Below are 19,982 nucleotides of genomic sequence, written 5' to 3' on the forward strand. Positions count from 1 at the left end.
GCCACTTTAATACTCACACATATCCAGACTGACCACGTCTGTATATAACATTCAGAGAAGGGGAATAGGTGGACGGGAGATTATTCTGTATACAGCTTATCCAATATTTCCAACATGCTTCCACTCTTGGGAGAGCTGTTCTTTTACACCCTGGAATCTCCTGCAGTGTCTCTTTCAGAGATTCAGGTCACCAAGCCATACCAACTCTGGGATTGCAAAGACTGTTAAATCTCACTGAACAGTTAAGCTTTGCAAATGCAATCTCAGTTCTGTAACTTATATTACCTTTAATTTACCTCTGTCTATATTTTCCCACAGCCAGCTGGGGATAAAAGCAGTTTTTCTTTGTACTTAACATAGTCTGACCTAATACACAGAGCAGCTCTCCTTATCTCTGGGCTTAGCTGAGTTTCAAATTAACCCATTCCTAGACGAATTGCTCACACCGTGTCAGAGGCTTTTCCTTTGGTAATTAAAAGCTCCTCTGAGATATATGATCTTATCTAGATTGAAGATACCTTCTAATGGACATTGTTTAGATGGATTTTCACGCGTGTAAAGATTCCAATTCTCTAAATACCTGCAGGTTTCAGGACCATAATGTACGTACATGTACTATGCTGGGGTACCCTTAGGGGGTGAGGTAGAATGTTTAGACTGTCCCTTCCCCCATTTTCCACTTACACACACAAAGAGGGGCCCTGTCCGCGCTAGCGCTCATAAACTAAGAATCTCTCCCTACAGGGGTGGGGAGGAAGATGGGTTCACACATTCCTAGACCCAGGCAGCTTCCTCGCGGACGATGCCAGGCTGAGTCAGCCCACGTGGGTCGGATCTCCTAAAGATCCACTAATTACTGGGCTTGCGTTAGACTAGTCCTGATCATTAGCATTTGCTTCACAGGTTAATCTGGGCGTCTTCCAGTAACAGACACTCACACTGGTATACACACACACACACACACACCAAGACCATTATTCCCACGGACAATCCTCCTCCCAATGCAGCTCTGGGGCATATGATGGGGGATTTTTACAAGAGCTCTATACAAACAGTTTCAAAAGCTACCCATTCGCTAACAAAACAAAAGTAATTGAAGGATCATGTTGTAATTAAGTGATCCTTCTGGTGGCCACCTTTCCTGGCTCTCTAGTTGATATTGAAGCCAGTCTACTGTACAGAACCTTTTTAGTTTACCCTTAATCATTGGATCCAAACCAAACACTTTCCAATTTGCTAGAATGCATTCTGGGGGCATACACCGTGCCCTGCCTGTACTCTATCCCTGCCCCATACCTATGGGAAGACACTGGGCGTCCCCAGGTCTTAACAGGCAAACAAAAGGTTAACAGCACTGAACTGTTCCTACCTTTTCCACAGGACCGGTTCCTCACCGTCGCCCGCAGCTGCTTCTCCACTATCTGAGTGCGTTGCACCGTTGTGCCTTCAAGGTCGGTCTGACACGTCCCTGCCGAGGCCCCCGGTAAAAGCACCGGTGCGCGCTGGGCATCGGCTGTGACTGTCGTCCACCGGCCATTGGAGGAGTCCGGGCAAGGCATAATTTTGCCTCGAGCCCACCCAGGGACGCCAAGACTGTTGCCGGCCCAAAAAAGGCCTGAGGCAGCAAACAGTGGTTCGTTGCCCGGTGTGCGTCGCACTAATTATCACACCAGGGTGGAGAATGCAGAAAAAGTTTATTTGAGCTCAAGTAAGGTGCCAGGGAGGTATTTACAACCTCAAATCCTGCACACAGAGATACAAGCTGTGTGTCCCTTCTTATACATGATTTCAACAAGGCATTCTCATTACCCCCCATTTCCCACTCACCCCCCTTCTCCCTTCTAGTCCCCTCCCATATAATAGGCACTTTGTATAGTTAACAATTACATCAAACAGATTAAATCATCCTTGACAGCAAACAATTTATCTCATAACTTTTCAAGGCTGTTACCTTGGTTTACTTCTGAATTTATTACCTTGTCCCTCCTCCCCTCTTTCTAAACTAAACAGGAGATAGTAAAAGGGGCCCTATCTTCTGGTGTCTTACACTGATAAGGAGCAGTTACACATTCCATTCTAAATGCTGACTTAGGAATTCAACTAGAGTTTAACATAAAGGGACTCTTAGACCAGCATAAAATAACTTTGGTCCATTCAGGCCTGGTACTGAAAAGCTTCATTAACACTGTGTTTTTCTACCCTCCTGAGTTATCTAGGGATATGCCTAATGGCACCAACAGAATCTTAATCAAGCTGCAAGGCTCCAGAGTGCTATGTATTCTACACAGGGGCAGCTCCAGGCCCCAGCACGCCAAGCGCGTGCTTGGGGCGGCAAGCCGCGGAGGGTGCTCTGCCAGCACCGCGAGGGCGGCATGCCTGCGGAGGGTCCGCTGGTCCCGCGGCTTCGGAGGACCGCCCGCAGGCACGCCGCCGAAGGCAGCCTGCCTGCCGTGCTTGGGGCGGCAAAACTCCTAGAGCCGCCCCTGATTCTACAGGTATGTAACAGTCAGCAGCAGTTCATGCCCCACAGAACTCAAGATGCATTAGACCGAATGCAAGAGATGGGTGAGAGGGAATCGGCCAACGCTTGAGTTAGCAGTTAGTCAGCTGACAGGTCGGCCACTCTCTGCAGTTTGAGTGGTTCTCACTCGAGCTAGATTAACTCTGCAGTTGTTAATTGAGTGAAGATAACTTGAGTTAACTCTGTGGCGAAGACTTAGACGGGGCAGGCAAAGTTTTTGGCTTGAGGGCCCCATCGGGGTTGCAAAACTGTATGGAGGGTCGGGTAGGGAAGGCTGTGCCTCCCCAAACAGCCTGGCCCCCTCCCCCATCCGCCCCCTCCCACTTCCTGCCTCCTGACTGCCCCCCTCAGAATCCCCGACCCTTCCAACGCCCCCCCCTGCTCCTTGTCCCCTGACCGCCCCCTCCTGGGACCCCACCTCCTATTCAACCCCCCCTGCTCCCTATCTCCTGACTGCCTCAACCTCTGTCCACACCCCAGCCCCCTGACAGGCCCCCCGTTCCCCATCCGCTGACCGCCCCCCCAGAACCTCCACCCCATCCAACTGCTCCCTGTCCCCTAACTGCCCCCCGCGGCCCCCTGCCCCTTATCCAAACACCCCCACCCCCTTACCATGCCGCTCAGAGCAGCAGAAGCTCGCAGCCTTGCTGGAGCCAGCCATGCTGCCCGCACAGCGGCGTTGCTGCAGGGGGACGAGACAGCAGGGGAGGGGCCGGGGGGCAGCCTCCCCGGACGGGAGCTCAGGGGCCGGGCAGGATGGTCCCGCAGGCTGGATGTGGCCCACGGGCCGCAGTTTGCCCCCCTCTGACTTAGACAGATAAAATTAAGTTTGGTTGCTTGGAGATCTCACTCCTGGTAACTCTTCTGTGGCTGTTAATTAGCACTGCCCAATAAAGGTGTGTAAAGCTTTTCAGTTTAGCCTCTAGTCTTAGGCAAGCTAACATCTTAATCCAGACTTTTAAAACTAGAAAGGCCTAGTGCCGTGTTTCTCTGATTTACCATCTTCCCTTCAACACACATGCAGTCTGGCTACCGCTAAACGAAAATCGGAATTTCTGTTTTACAGGAAATTCTGGTGTTTCAACATTTGTTTTAATCCCAAACTGGATGGAATCACTGAATGAAAAAAAAATTGATATTTCAATGAAAAGTTCTGAATCGAAAATATTTGGTAATGTTTTGACAATTTTTGGTACAAAAATGTTGGTAATGTTTTTGGTAAATGTTTTGACAGTCCCGAATGGAAAGATTGTTTTGGTCTGTTAAACAGAATGGAAATGCTTCTTTTTGAGTCAGTTTGACATGAAAACTGCATCTGCCTTTGGCAGTGTCCCCAAACTTTTTACCTCACGTCCCCCCAGGGCTGGGAAGTGTGGCCACGATTGGGGCTGGGGCCACGGCTGGGAGCAGGGTCAGGGCTGGGGCTGGAGTTGCAGCCAGGCCAGGAACTTGAGGTTGAGGCTTAGGCCGGCCGCAGCTTGGGGTGGGGCTGGGAGCAGGAGTGGAGCTGGGGCTGCAGCTGGAAGGAAGCTGAGGCCAAGCCGGTAGCCAGGGCCGCAGCCAGGTGCGGAGCCGTAGCTGGGCCGGCAGCCGAGGCTGGGCCAAGGGGCAGGGCTGGGGGCAGGGCCAGGAGCAGAGCCATAGCCAGGAGCTGGGGTCAGAGCAGAGCTGAGGGCAGAGCCAAGCTGGGTGGCGCTCCCTCCCTGCCCCTCGTGGAGGCTGGTCCAGGTCCCACCATGACCCCCCCCCCCCGAACGTTCCTCTGCACCCCCACAGTTTGGGGACCACCGCTGTAGCCAGTAGGAGCAGAAGCAACCAAGGCAGGGAGCTTGGGACATTCAGCACATTTTCTAAAGTTTTGACGGGACTTCCTCTGCCCTGTGCTGACAGCCAGAGTCTTTTCACCTCTGCTTCACTGCACATGTACCCTCTTACCCTCTTCTCCCTAGCCCTGTCCCCCTTTCCCTTCAGTGTCCCCTCTCCATGCCCTTTGCTTTCCACTTAGCTGAGCCCCCTCCTAGCTAAACACATACACACTCACTCTCTCTCTGTGGCACTAACGTGCCATTTGTTTCCATCACGTTGTTCACTCTGCCTGGATGGTTCTACTCCTTCACCACTCTGTCTCCCTTGTCTGTTTATATTGTTAGCTCTTCAGGACAGGGGCTGCCTGCTACTCCATTTGTACAGTGCCTGGTGCAAAAGGGCCCCATGATTGCTTGGTCTCTAAGTTCTACTGTAATATATTTGACTCAGAAGATGCTTATATGTATTTTTCCCCCTTCTGTTTCAGACACCACTGTTCAGGGGTTGAAGGGATCTGGAGAAGAAATGACAGCTGCATACACCACTGTTCCTTTCCTTTTTTGGAGAGCCTGACAAGAACTCTACCAAAAGAAACTAAGCGTTTTCGGCTTTGCGTAAAATCAGCCGTCTTGTTGTTGTTTAGGAGTGAGTGCTTCAGAAAGAATAGCATCATGTACACGTTCCTGCCTGACAGCTTCAACCCGGTGAAGCCGAAGCCGTCCAAGGAGCTGAAGCCAATGATCGGTGCAGTCGTCGTCGGGCTCATCTTGTTCATTGCGGCGGTGGTGGCGTGGTGCTACTACACGGCGTCTCTCAAGAAGGCGGAGCGGCTAAAGACGGAATTGATGGACCTGAGGAAGGATGGGTTCATCATCAAAAACCACAACGGGGAGGTGGTCTTCAGACTGGCCTTCCAGTCGGGCACCCTCGACCTGGAGTCCTGCTCAAAAGAAGGGGAAATTTTAACCTGCACCAGGTCGGACAGAGGGAAGCTGAATTTCTTCATTCAGACAGTCAAGCCCAAGGACACAGTGATGTGCTACCGCGTCCGCTGGGAGGAGTTTGTGGTGGACACGGTGGTCGAGCACACCATGTTTTGGGAGGACGCTCACTGGTACGGGGGCTGTGAAATGAGCGTCCAGCACTGGCCAATCAGACTCCCAGGGTACCAGGAGCCCATGCCCTTTGTGACGAGTGACGTGTATTCCTTCAGGGGCAGCTTTGGAGGCATCTTGGAAAGGTACTGGCTGTCCTCGAAAGCGGCGGCTATAAAAATCAACGGCTCGGTGCCCTTCCACCTGGGGTTTAACGCCAGTGAACGGTCGCTCTTCTTTCAAGCCAGGTATAAGGATTCTCCCTACAAACCTCCCCTGGGGCAGCAGCCTTTCCCGGAGCTGAGCTACCGTGTCTGCGTCGGCTCGGATGTGACCTCCATTCACAAATACATGGTGCGCAGGTACTTTAACAAGCCTTCTAAGATCCCGGCAGAAAACGCCTTCCGGTACCCCATCTGGTCTACATGGGCTCTGTACAAAAACGATATTGACCAGGATAAGCTGTTGCGTTTTGCAGAAAAGATTAAAAAGTACCGGTTTAATTGCAGCCATATTGAAATCGACGACACCTACACACAGACTTATGGCGATTTCGACTTTGATCCGGTAAAGTTCCCTAATGTGACAGAAATGTTCAAAACGCTGAAAAACGAGGGATTTAAAGTTACCCTGTGGACTCATCCCTTTATAAACTACAATTCCTCCAATTTTGGAGTGGGGATAGAGCGGCAGCTCTTTATCAAGGAGCCGACAGGGAAACTCCCCGCGATGGTGAAATGGTGGAATGGCATTGGCGCCATATTGGATTTTACCAATCCCACAGCCAGGGAGTGGTTTCAGAGCCACCTGAAACAACTGCGGTCGAAGTACGGCATAGCGTCCTTTAAATTTGATGCTGGTGAGGTGAGCTACCTTCCAAAGCAGTTCAGCACCTTCAGGCCCTTGTCGGATCCCAGCATCTGGTCCAGACGGTACACGGAAATGGCCATTCCGTTCTACGAGCTCGCCGAAGTCAGGGTCGGCTACCAGTCCCAAAACATCTCATGCTTCTTCCGCATCATTGACCGCGACTCGGTTTGGGGATATGAGCTTGGCCTCAAGTCCCTGATCCCTACCGTGCTCACCATTAGCATGCTGGGATACCCTTTCATTTCAGCTGACATGATTGGTGGGAATTTTTTCCCCAACAAGACAGAAGGTGCTGTTGAAATCCCGGACCAGGAGCTGTACATCCGGTGGCTGGAGCTTTCGGCCTTCATGCCCTCCATGCAGTTCTCCATACCCCCCTGGCTCTATGACAAGGAAGTGATTGAGATTGCACAGAAGTTCACAGAGCTGCATGAGTCCCTGGTTGCCCCTCTCCTGTTGGAACTGGCTGGAGAGGTCACCAACACGGGAGACCCCATCATACGGCCCATCTGGTGGATTTCTCCCCGTGATGAATTCGCTCACAAGATCGACTCCCAGTTCCTCATTGGGGACACCCTCATGGTGGCCCCTGTCCTGGAGCTGGGCAAGCAAGAGCGAGATGTGTACCTCCCGGCCGGCAAATGGCGCAGTTACAAAGGGGAGCTGTTTGAGAAGACCCCAGTCCTGTTAACAGACTATCCCGTTGACTTGGACGAAGTTGCTTATTTCGTCTGGGTATCTTAATAGACTCCTCCATCCACTCTAATCTTTGTGATAACCATGCCTTACTTTAGAGTCTTAAAACAAATAACAATTCTAAATGCACAGTATGTTTCTTTGTGGGGGGGTACTGGAGGGGAATGGGAAATTAACAGGATTTTGTTTTTTAAATATCTTATATCTTGTCCATAATTGACGCTCCAGTTTGGGCTGTGGTTTAAATATAAATGCAGAAGGTATAATAGCATCACAAGATGCATACAGGAAGCCAAGGGCTTTTCAAATCTCTGAGCTCAAAAGGTAAAAGCACCCCTGGGTTTTTAGCTGTGCAGCATGTGGGTTTTTTTTATTATTTTATTTCTCCGTTAGAAACGTGGCCCCTGGGGGGCCTACAATATTTGCCATAAACCCCCCTCTTCTAGGTGCAGCCTATGAATCCAAATCCCATAGTGCAATGCTCCATCCTGATCTCAATGAAAGGCTGCATGCTTCAACAGGAAGCAGTGCATGCTGGGGCCCGTAGTTTCTGGGCCATGCCTCTCCCCAAAGTGAGTGCTGCTGCAATCTGCTCCGTTTTAATGCAAATGAAATGCACTCTTGGAGTTGTTGCAAGTTGCCAAGATGGTCTGCAGCTGAACCAAGGGAGGACCGCCCTGATCCCAGGGGTGAAAGCAATGTTGGGAGGGAACAAGGAATGATTCGAACACAGGAAGCAATGGGTTACTACAGCACAACTAGCCTTACATTTTATAATGTGGCAACTATTATTTAAAAAAACTTTTTTAAGAGGATAAATCTAGCTTTATATTTTATTCCTTAGTCCAGCATTGGACTGGACCTCAAATGCCCAACCCCCTATCTCTCTTGAGTACCAGGCTGGCCAAGGTATTCGACTTACCTGCAAGTATTTTAACTGTATGTTACTTACCCGGGCGGGCTGCATTATTCTGTCCTAGCCTGTTGCTAATATCTACTGGAAGGGTCTCCTCCTAGAGCACGGACTCTGCTGTTAACACTATTCCCCATACAGCAACAACATTTGTAGGGTGTATTTTCTTTCCAGGGAGTAAAATGGATTTCTTTGTTACACACCTATCCTGCAGATGCTTCTCTTTCCCCTTTTAAAGATGCGCTTGCAGCTTGGTTATTTGTCAGAGGAATTGCCAGAAGCAAAATAACCTCTCAAAAGGTGCATGTGACACTCCCCAGAGACTGCAGGTGCCTGCCCGCCGCGCACAAACGGATCCACCAGCTTTGCTGCCGACCAACGTATCAATATGAAAAGCAATGATGTTTGCACTGAACGGGGCTGTGCCGATGGGGCTTTTTCATCCTTTCCAAGGAAAGGTTATGGTATTCATAGTCCAGTTAAGCTAGTATGGCATGGCAGTCTCTTTTAACTGTCTCAATTTTATCTAAAGTTTCTTGGGCCAGTTTTTCTTTGTTTGTTGCTATTTTTAAAAAGCCCAATGCTCACTAGCTCTCGTGTAGGCACCTAAATGAAGTGGCTCAGTGGAAGCCATTGAGTGCTGAGCACATTGGAAAACTTGGCCCTATGTAATTTACTGTCACTCTAGAAGTAGGAAATCTGAAGTTTTGGCCTGAAGGTAAAATGCAATTCTAACCTACCTGTGAGGGTGTGTTATCCATTGTCCTCTGTACCTGAGCCAGGGCCACCCGGGGGGGGGGGGGGGGTGCGGCAAGTGGGGCAGGTGCAAGCGAATGCTGTGTGCTCTGTCTCTAATTCAAGTAGTTTGAGCTTAAATGTGCAAAGCAGGTGCTCGGCCTGAGCTCATCCCGAAGGCTACATGACCAGCTTGCTCTTGCAACGTTTCGATGCCCCAGGTTAGACCCACTCCTTCGTGGTGCGACTTGAAATGTAGCCAACTGATTTCAGCACTGAAAATATGTCAAGACTATGTCTTGGGGGACTCCTGACTCTGCCTCATTTTCAACTCTTGTGGGTTTTTTCCCCTTTGGTTAGCTGCATTCATAGTTTTGGGGAAGGATTCTTGGGAAGGCGGCTTTGCTGCAGCATCTGGATAAGATCAGAGATCCTGAGTACAGGGCATAAGGTCTCTGTGTACAAATTGACCACAGCAGCCTTGCACCATTAAAATTTTGGTGTCTTCTAGCATGGGGTTTGGCTATATTGACTGGTGAAATGAGCCAACCCTCCCTTTATCTGAGAGGACTGACAGACATGACAGTGCCCCTACAAAACAGCTGTTTCCTGTGCAGAAAAGCTGGGGTATGGGTGCGGGAGGGAACCTATAGCAAGAGGGAGAACATGCCTGGCTGTGCTTTCAGTGTGAGCCTGAAGACTTCAGCTGCACAAATCTCTGTTCCAGAGGTTCCAGTTGGCTGGGGAACTCTTCCATGAAAAGTTTTCATGGGTGGTGGCAGGAAACATTCAAACCTCTCCGTAAGATTGTTGCACTTTTTGTTCCTGCCACCGTTGAAGCAATGGGGCTGCAGAAATGCAACAGAAGGTAGAACCAAGGCCTCTGTGTCACTGGATACCTGAATTTAACCACAGGCTGCTCCCAAAGGTAGAACACCCAGAAATAACTAGCAGCTGGAATTCCAGGGTGTTTTGTAGCTGCCTCTTTGTTGTGTAGAGGTTTACTAGGGAGTGAGAATGTGAGCAGTAGTATGTTAAGTCTCTGTTTAATTGAACTGGATCCTTGTGGTTGTGCAAAGATGGTATTAGATGCTTAATTGGGTCACTGTTGTGAAGGCTACAAAGGAACTTAGCCAGAAAACTCATCACGGCTTAGATACATCCAAGTTTCCTATAGACACATCCTCCCCTTCAAAGGAAAGAATTTTATTATTGAAAGTTGAACTATTTAATTTAACTGGATAGGAAGAAACGTTAGTAACGTGTGAGCATCCTTATTTCTCCACCAAATGCCACAGCGGCTGGGAGACAAAGTGAAACAGCTGCTAGGAAATTACAGAAGAAACGGTTAAACCTGTGTCGCAGGCAGCTGGACAGCAGCACAAATACGTCCCCAGGTTCTGTGGCAACCTCCGTCCTGTGCAAAACTGGTGTTGAGAGGAGCCTCAGCATTGCTGTGTAGAATTCGTTTAACAGCCGTCCTTCTCCTACCTCTGCAACAAAATGGGAAGTGGCTCAGCTCCTTAATGACACTGAGCAACTTGATGGGGGCCAAAAAGGTGTCTGTCTTGAAGTTTCACTTCCCTGCTCTGAACTAGGAGGGCCTGGGAATGGATTGATTTGGATCCTCTCCGAATGCAAGGGTTCCACACTAGAATTCTCCGTACTGTACCACTAAAAGGGAGGACGTGACCTAGATTGTTCTAGGCTTGTAAGGTGGGTAACTGCACAAAACCCAGGGTCAAGGAAATACCTGTGGTGATGGGGGTGGGTGGACTGGTTCAGATTTGCCACCCAAGTGTCTGTCTAGCCCTGCCTCTGGGAATGGCTAAGCTGCAGTTGGGAATGATGCAGGGATGGCTCAGATTATGTCTGTAGTATTATTTTATTTGAATCCTGCACTACTGTATTGGTTTTGCACAATGCTGTAAATCTGCACATGCCTTTGCAGGTCAGCTTCTAATGTTCGTTTTAACCAGTTTTCTAACTCTCTTAATTACTGAAGAAACAACGCAACTCTCCTGTTAACTGAAATAGCTTTGGGAGGATAAAGGGAATTTTAACTAGGTCCATCTGCAACAACTTTGTGGGAACAATTGCATCAACAGTGATGAATGTAGGTCGTAGGTTACTTTCACACCTGACGTTCTATAAAATTAAATCTGAATCACAAGCCCTTTATAACTGCTCTTTTTAAAATGTAAAAGCCTCAGAGAATCAGGCTTGTTTTCCATCCCACCTCCCTCTACCCCCTTTTAATCTCTCAGGGGTGAGGGCTTGATGTATAAATGGTCTGTCCTAAACTATAGATCTGTTTGCTTTGTCGGAGGGCTTTTTCCCTTCTTGTGAGCTCTGCAGTCAAGGAAAGGTGTACATTTGGGGCTGGCCTATAGAAGATCCGTCTCCCACGGGATAAGGAGAAGTTCCATGTGCCATTTTCTTTTGGAAGATCAGCAGAGCAAAGGGAAAGAGAGACAGTTTTGCTCCCAATTCCATTGTGTGACTATGGAATAGCCCAGCTGATGCTGGAATTATTCAACACTGGTGAAAATGAGAGCAGAATGTAGCCCAGAGAATGCACCATGTCCAGGATTCAGCAAGGTATCAAAGCATGCACTTGTCTTTAATGGGACTATTTACTGGCTAAAGCTAGGCCCAGGCTGAAGTAACTTGCTCAGTTGAGGACCATATTTCTGGTAAAGAAAGAAGAGAGGCTATTTCTCTGATTCACAATAACAGTCCAGAAAATCATTTGGGGACCTAACCACTTGCTTATTTCCAGCACATGGTGCATTTTCTATTTTAACAGGACAGGTTTCACTTACAGCTGAGTGCTGGGAAAAGAATGTGGCATATATCTGGTGCAAAACAACACAATTCACTTATGCCACCAATCCAGCCCCAGTACATATGCTCCTGCTGCAATGCTGGCTGTCAAATTTCAAAACGGATATCTACACGAAGAGTAGATGATGATGATGATGATGACGAAATTTTAATTTAAGAACCTGTGCAGAGCTCCTTTGCTGCAAATAGTGTTTCCCTCCTGACTTTTCTTACTTTTTTTTGTATGAAACTTGGCCCTGCCTTGTTCTACACTAACCAAAAAGAAGGGGAAATGTTTGCATTTTGTTTAACATTGATTGGGGGGAGGAGGGTCACATGATCACTGATGTGTCATGTTTCAAACTATTCATTTTGAATAAAAGACACTTTCAACCCCTTGACTTCGCCTCCTTCCTTCAGTGTGAGTGGCACCATACACCAAGACCAACTGCCATTATATTGAAAAGGGTAAAGCTGCAGCCAGCTGTGTGTGTGTTACACAAACCGCCAATGCATGCTCCAGCCTGGATCTCTTTAATGGGAAGCATGGAGCTGAAAGAGACGCAGGGCTGAGAATGGTGGTAAATTACAGATGGGTTTGAAGGAGGAGGTGGCTGCAGAATGGATGGGTGTAATTTGGGGCTGTGTATATGGTACAGAGCTGGGAGTAAGTCCTACTCTATCTGGATCTGGTATAGCTAAACCTTCTATTAGTATTACAGGAGCACATAGCGGCCCCAGGTGAGGGGGTATTGTGCTGTACAAATGCAGATTGTGAGAAATGGTCCCTTCCCCGAAGAGCTGACAGTCTGAATGACGAGGCAGGCACAGGGTGGGCACAGAGAGGCAAAGCACCTTGCCCGTGGTCACCCAGCAGGACAGGAGCAGAGCTGGTAACAGAATCCAGATCTCCTGAATCCCAATCCAGTGCCCTACTTCATAGCCCCGGCCAGCTCTCCTGTTATGGGCACCTCATTAACTGAAACAGAAAGGAATTCAGGGCATAGCAAAGGGAAAGACAGAGGTGGCTGAATGAAATGACTCGTGAGGAAAGGTTAGAAGGGCTGAATACTTATATCTTGGCTCGGAGATGGTGACTAAAGCCTTGATTCAGCAGCTCTTGTTCCCCTGCATCGTCTGTTGACTTCAGTCGGAGCACTCCTGTGGGTGAGACCTGCGAGGCTGGGCCCCGTGGAGGTGGGAGATGATCGTCGTCGGTGAATATTTGAAGGCTGCAAAGGTTGTAGAATGGGAATTGCTGAGTGTGTTACAGGGGCATCTAAGTGGAAGCAACAGGATTAGGTTAGGAAAGGGAAAACGTAGGTGGCGTATCAAGGGAAAGCCTTCCTGAGGGTGAGACATAAGCTGTACAGCAGAACTAAAATTCATTTGCAAATTTAACACCATTAATTGGGGCTTGAAGAGGGACTGGGAGTGGCTGGCTCACCACAAAAGCAGCTTTGCCTCTCCTGGCATTGACACCTCCTCATCTATTATTGGGAGTGGCCCACATCCACCCTGATCGAACTGGCCCTGTCAACACTGGTTCTCCACTTGTGAGGTAACTCCCCTCTCGTCATGTGTCAGTATAACAGTGCCTGCATCTGTCATTTTCACTCCATGCATCTGAAGAAGTGGGGTTTTTACCCACACAAGCTTATGCCCAAATAAATCTGTTAGTCTTTAAGGTGCCACTGGACTCCTTGTTTTTACATAAGCTGTGAAACAGTCTCCCTTGGGAGGGGGTGGAAACCCCATCGCGTGGGAGGCTTAAAAGTAGGAAATACCCAAGAGGGAATGATCCTGCCGTGACACCTAGAGGGGAGGGAGAGTCATCAATCAAAGGTGCTTATATGGCCCCTGTTACCCCAAAGGGTATCAAAGCACCTCACCTAGTATTTGCCCTTTCAACACCACGACGTGGGAGGACAGTGCCATCAGCTGCAATTTGCAGATGGGGACCCCAGGAACAGAAAGACTGAAGTGAGTCACCCCAGGTCCCACAGGAAGTTTGGTGGAGCAGGGACTTGAAGCCAGGTCTCCTAGGGGGGCAGGTATCACTCCAACCACTGGACTCTAGTGGCTGGCTGGCAGAGGGCCGCTTGCCATCCAAAACTTCACTGTTTCTGTGGCTGAGCCGTATAGTTTGCGAGATACCTAGCATATGGTCAGGGCCGTGGCCGGAGCATGGAAGAAGACAGAGTCCAAGGAATTTATAAATTGACATCAAATTGACACGGACACGATCTCTTATTCAGTATCGAATTATCCGCTCCTGCCTCCGATTGCCCAGCTGTGTCTCTTGCCTTATACTTAAATTGTAAGCGCCGTGGGGTAGCACAGTGTGGGGCTGGGTCAATGAGTTGGGCACCTAAGAGCTGTGGTAATAACAACACACCGTACATGTGGGAAACCCAGGGGCAGGGTAAATCTTAGGGCTCTTGGGTTTAGAAGGGCGTTGTCTCCATTTGCATCCTGGTTTATTATAATCACTCACAAGTTAAAGGTCTGTGGGGCTTTGGCTAAGAAGCGACCGCCTGATTCTTCATGCTACAGCCCGTAAATGGTCTTGGGGTGTTTCTCATGCGGGAGGCTGCCCCAGCCCCCACACCCACAAACGATGTGATGAGCGGGATGGGGCACCCGCATGAGAGTGGCCACAGGCAATACACTGCGTAGGGAAGAGCCAGACATGATACTGCTGGGGATGCTGGATATTTCAACAGCTGTGATCACTGCCCCTTCGAAAAGGGTCCCCCTAGGCTCTGGGCACCAGCACGATGCCCGGGGGGCAGTGCCCTGGTTGCACACCTGCCTAACCTGGGGCAGCTTTGAGCTAAAGATTCTGGATTTCAGGCCTCACCAAGGAGTCTCCAGTTGCCCTCCCCACGACTTCCCAGTGAGCGACCCAGAGGGTGCAGGGGAGGAACCCGGAGCCAGGTAAGAGAAGAGGCAGCAGCAGTCAGAGCCTGCTCAGCCCAACCTACTCTGCTAGGAGGGGGAGCCGGGAGACAGGGAGCCTCAGCAGTACATGGGAGCGAGGATGGATGGACTGCGGGGAGGCGAAACGCATAGACTCAGAGAGTAGAGGGCCATAGGGCATTAGTGTGTGTGGGAGATGGGGGGAGGTGACTGGTGTGAAGGGGACGCTGCACCTGGGAGCCCAGTTCATGCTACATGCACAACGTTATGTAAAATTCTCTTTGCTTTGTGCTGAGCCCAGATAGGCAGATCTACCTGGCCACGTCCCAGTCAGCTGGCCTACTGCTCCCCCAAAGTGCTGCCTGCCCCCAGCATGGGTGAGTCGGAGCCACTCGCAAGGCACAAAGCGAAGAGAATTCCTGCAGCTGGGCCTATGAACTCTGGCTCTGCGCTGACCGGCACAACACCTGTGAGTTGTGGGGCCGGGGGGAGCATACTACAAGAACTCATGTGTTGGACTCACGAGCCTGAAGCAAAAGACACTGCCCAGCATACTCTGGGGAGTGCATCTTGCTAATGCTTTCATGGTTATGAAGACCGCTTGTGCTGTTTTCTCAGATTAATGCTAAGTTACTTTTATTAAAGAAACTCTTTCGACCTGCGACTCTGTGCTTGCGAGAGGGGAAGTATTGCCTCTCAGAGGTGCCCAGGGGGTAGAGTGAAATTTTCCCAGGCGGGGGCCTAAGCCGGTTTGGGTTATGTTGTTGAAAAGGAACCCCCTGAGATACTGAACCTGGCCCTTCTGCTGGCAGACGGGTTACACAGGTTTGCACATAAACCACTTTCATGTGACTGAAACAACCCCCTAGTCCTGCCCCCCAACCCCCCACCCCTTTAGCACGGCCGAGCACAGCTGATACACCTGGTGTTCCCTGCACTTCAACAGCCTGTCCTGAGAAACACCACTGCTGGGAAAGCCTCTGCTCCCAGACGCAGCTGCCTGCAACCAAGGGGTTAAGAGGAGTCTCTCTCCTCATTCCCCGATCAGGCAGTGCTGGTTGGAGCCGCTTCTTTGTCCAGTAGGTATCAAAAGCACAGGAACTGTATTTAGCCCTGAGCCTCGCTCTGTGATGTAGAATTGCTTTTCTTTCATGGTCTCAGATAAAAGGCCTCGCTCGGTATTTTTCCCCCCTGCTGCGTGTGCAATTGGCTCAGGGTTGTTTTTAATCGCTGCCCAGAAAAAAATGTTTTGCCCTTGGCTCTCTGCTGCCCTTTCCAACCCTGACACTCAACCCGGCGGTGTTTGTACAAAGCCAGCCAGTGGGGGCTGGTCCACGGCTCCTAGACAAAAAGAACAGGAGGACTTGTGGCACCTTAGAGACTAACAAATTTATTTCAGCATGAGCTTTCGCGGGCTACAGCTCACTTCATCGGACGCATAGACTGGAACACACAGACAGGAGATATTTATACATACCGAGAACATGAAAAGGTGGAAGTAGCCATACCAACAGGAAGAGTCTAATCAATTGAGGTGAGCTATCATCAGGACAGGCCCAACAAAGAAAATAACAGAACGCCACTTTCCATCACCTACAGCCCTCAACTAAACCTCTCCAGCACATCATGAAAGATCTACAACCTATCCTTAAAGATGATCCCTCACTCTCACAGATCATGGGAGACAGGCCAGTCCTCGCTTATAGACAGCCTCCCAACCTGAAGCAAATACTCACCAGCAACCACACACCATACAACATAAACACTAACCCAAGAACCTATCCTTGCAACAAAGCCTGATGCCAGCTCTGTCCAGATATCTATTCAAGTGACACCATCATAGGACCTAATCACATCAGCCACACCATCAGGGGCTCGTTCACCTGCACATCTACCAACGTGATATATGCCATCATGTGCCAGCAATGCCCCTCTGCCATGTACATTGGCCAAACCGGACAGTCTCTACGCAAAAGAATAAATGGACACAAATCTGACATGAGGAATCACAACATTCAAAAACCAGTGGGAGAACACTTCATCCTCTCTAACCACTCAGTGACAGACTTGAAGGTGGCAATTTTGCAACAAAAAAACTTCAAAAACAGACTCCAAAGAGAGACTACTGAACTCGAATTAATATGCAAATTAGATACAATTAACGTAGGTTTAAACAGAGACTGGGAATGGTTGGGTCATTACACTAATTGAATCTATTTCCCTATGTTAAGTTCTCTTCACACCTTCTTATGGGTCATCTCGATTATCACTTCAAAAGTTTTTTTTTCTCCTGCTGATGATAGCTCATCTCAATTGATTAGACTCTTCCTGTTGGTATGGCTACTTCCACCTTTTCATGTTCTCTGTGTGTATAAATATCTCCTGTCTGTGTGTTCCATTCTATGCATCCGAAGACGTGAGCTGTAGCCCACGAAAGCTTATGCTGAAATAAATTTGTTAGTCTCAAATAAGGTGCCACAAGTCCTCCTGTTCTTTTTGCGGATACAAAATGCAGCTGTTGCTTATTATTGTCTGTAACAAAAGTATAAATGCTTGTTGTAATTGTTTACCTATTGAGAGACCTGTCTAGGAAGGGGAGACCCTATGTCCTAGTGCACTCTCTCCCTGTTGCAGCTGCTAAACAGAATAAAGTATCTGACTCTGCTGCACCCAAACAAAAAGCGAGAACTGAGTTTTTCTCCGACAAGACTAACGCGGCTGCTACTCTGGCTCCTAGACACTACCGCATCCACATCCTCATCCCTAGCTGGCCCTTTCACCAATGATTGGGGTTCCAGGACTGCTTCCCCGCTGGCTGTGGCAGAGCAATGAATGCAAAGCTTGAGTAAGGACAGGCAGAAGCACCTTAAAAGTGGGGGGCGGCTCAGGTGCCCAAACTGTGGCTCCGCCTCCCCATGCTGTCCCTCTGGCCCCTTCCCTGCCCATTCCCCCTGCGGCCCTGCCCTCGCACCGCCCTTCCCCCCAAACTGCAGTAGCAGTGGCCGGGAGCCCCTGGCCCTTTAAATCACTGCTACTCCAGAGCTTCAGCAGCGGGGCTCGGGCAGCAGTTTAAAGGGCCCAGGACTCAGGCCGCTGCGAGGAGCCTCCCGCCCTTTAAATCGCCAGCCTGGGGAAGCCGCTCTGGTCGGGCACGGCACCCCAGCTCTTGCCGGTACGCCAGACAGGTCCGGCTTACTTTCACCTCTGGCTGTGCGGTTCATCTTTTGTGTTACGAGAGGAAGGCTGGTTCAGTGGTTAGAGTGCTAGCCTGGGCTGTGGGACACCCAGCTTAGATAGTCTGGAATTAATCCATCTGCAGGATTTATATGGCCACCATCACCTTGCAACCTGTAATGCATTTATTCACACACAGCCCCCTGCCCCATGAGGAAGGGCTGTGCTACTATCTCCATTTTAGGGGGGGAAACTGAGGCACAAAGTGATTAAGGGACTTGCCCAAGGTCACGCAGGGGCGGCTCTGTGACGGATCAGGGAATCAAACCAAGATCTTCCAAGCCCCTAGCTAATGCCCCATCCACCAAGCCCATCCTTCCTCTCCTTGTGTGACTGATAATAGCCCTGCCCTGTCTCACAGTCTGGGGGACGTGTGAGGCTGAAGACACTAGAGACTGTGAGGTGCTCAGACACTGTGGTGAGAGGGCCAGATACCTACCCTAGATAGACCCTGCTGTTTGTTTACCTTGTGCGTTCAAAAACCTGCATCACTTTTGTAGCAAGAAATTCTACTTACTATTTTTTCAGGAATAACAAAACTGAAGCATAAAACAGAGAAGGGGCATTGCCCTGTGAGTTTATCTCACGAAAGCTCATGCTAAAATAAATTTGTTAGTCTTTAAGGTGCCACAAGTACTCCTGTTTTTTTATAGTCTATGTGTAAACCTTACAGGCAGAAGCTCCAAAGGAGAAAGAGCTCTCTACTCCCTCTGGTGGTGAAAAGGGAAAAGTGCTGCCCTACAAAGGCTACCTACCTCCAATTCCTCAAGTGACACTTATTTGGGAGCTCACCAGAACTACACGTAAACTTGGATTTTGGGGGGTAGACACCTCCCAGAGAGGCTGGGAGAGTGGCTAGAGTTTTTAGCCTTGTGGTAAGGAATAGATTTCTAAGCAAGCAGGGCTTTGCTGATGGGTTCTAAGGTTCTTGACTCTCCTCCCATGGCGGCTTAGGTGAGAGATGTTGTAGATCAGGGGTCGGCAATCTCTGGCATGCGGCTCGCCAGGATAAGCACCCTGGTGGGCTGGGTCAGTTTGTTTACCTGCTGCGTCGGCAGGTTCAGCCGATCACGGCTCCCGCTGGCCGCGGTTCGCCGTCCCAGGCCAATGGGGGCTGTGGGAAGCGGTGCGGGCCAAGGGATATGCTGGCTGCGGCTTCCTGCCACCCCCATTGACCTGGGACAGCGAACCGCGGCCAGTGGGAGCTGCAGTCGGCCGGACCTGCCGACGCAGCAGGTAAACAAACTGGCCCGGCCCGCCAGGGTGCTTATCCTGGCGAGCCGCATGCCAGAGATTGCCGACCCATGTTGTCGATGGAAGACTTTGCTGCATGAACCAGCTATTGCAAAAGGCAGTAGCAGAACTAAATGGACTCCAGGGAGGTCCTGCTTACACAGCACCTTAATAAAACTGACTCACTAAACTGGATTAAGTGCGGGGAGGACAGGTGAGAAGCTCCGTAGCTGCTGGAGACAGATCTTCTAAGAGATGCTTGGCCTACTGCTACTCGCTGAGCCAAACCATGGGGCTTGGTAGATGGGGGATGTGGTCTGGTTGTTTCCTGTAGGCTATTCTCAGTGGTGAATGGAAAGGTAGTTAAATGAGTATTGCCAAAGTTATTGGAAAGGGGGGTGGTACTTTTTAATAACAATAATTCCTGGCTCTTAGGAGTTCTGATCATTATCCCCCTTTTACAGATGGAGAACCTGAGGCAAAAGGAAGAGAAGTGACTTGTCAGGGTCACCCAGCAGGACAATGGCTCGCCCAGGAATAGAATCTCGGTCTCCTGAGTTCCAATCCAGTGCGCTATCCCATAATAGTAAAAGCTCTTATTCCACAAAGTACTTAAGCAAGGTTTAGGGATTTAATCTTTGAAGTCAATGGGATTTAAGCATGTGCTTAAGTGCTTTGCTGATTTGGGGCCAAAGGTATGCTAGCTTAGTTTTACTATCTATAACAGTCACTAATATTTCCCAGTGGAGGGAAATTATTGCCACAATGTTACTGAGCGCCAGCATTAATTTTTGCTTGTTCTGATAAATCAGTCTGCAGCCAATTGTTACCACCCTTTGCTGCTGCATCCAACACCATCGCATGTGGTGGTGGCAAGAACTTGAAGGCTCTGCAGGAGTGTCACCGGTTCACTTTTAAAGGACTACGCTGCTCTGAGGAATCCCTCAGCCAATGACAAAGCGATTTTTAAATACAATAAAGATATGGGATCAACAGAGTCAGTGTGGAATAAAGGAAGCCATCTAATGTACCCTTTAAAAAAAGAGCGTCAATGTCATATAGGCCTGGGGAAAAAACCCTAGTAGACTCTGTGTTTCTTTACATGTTATATCGATAAATAATACCACAGCCA

The 19,982-nt window shown here is 49.4% G+C and overlaps 1 protein-coding gene across 2 annotated transcripts in view; it reads left to right on the top strand.

Moving 5' to 3' along the window:
- The window catches only part of LOC120408170 (myogenesis-regulating glycosidase-like), a 43,551-nt gene extending 31,689 nt beyond the window's left edge, over positions 1 to 11,862 (top strand). For both annotated transcript variants that reach the window (XM_039544791.1, XM_039544792.1), the window contains exon 2: positions 4,815 to 11,862. In XM_039544791.1, coding sequence (XP_039400725.1) covers positions 4,999 to 7,035 — 2,037 coding nt within the window. In that variant the 5' untranslated portion in view covers positions 4,815 to 4,998 and the 3' untranslated portion in view covers positions 7,036 to 11,862. The remainder of the gene's footprint in view (positions 1 to 4,814) is intronic.
- Positions 11,863 to 19,982: the final 8,120 nt, after the last annotated feature.

The sequence above is a fragment of the Mauremys reevesii genome, linkage group 6 (assembly GCF_016161935.1).
Source record: "Mauremys reevesii isolate NIE-2019 linkage group 6, ASM1616193v1, whole genome shotgun sequence".
In the NCBI taxonomy this organism is placed as follows: Eukaryota; Metazoa; Chordata; order Testudines; family Geoemydidae; genus Mauremys; species Mauremys reevesii.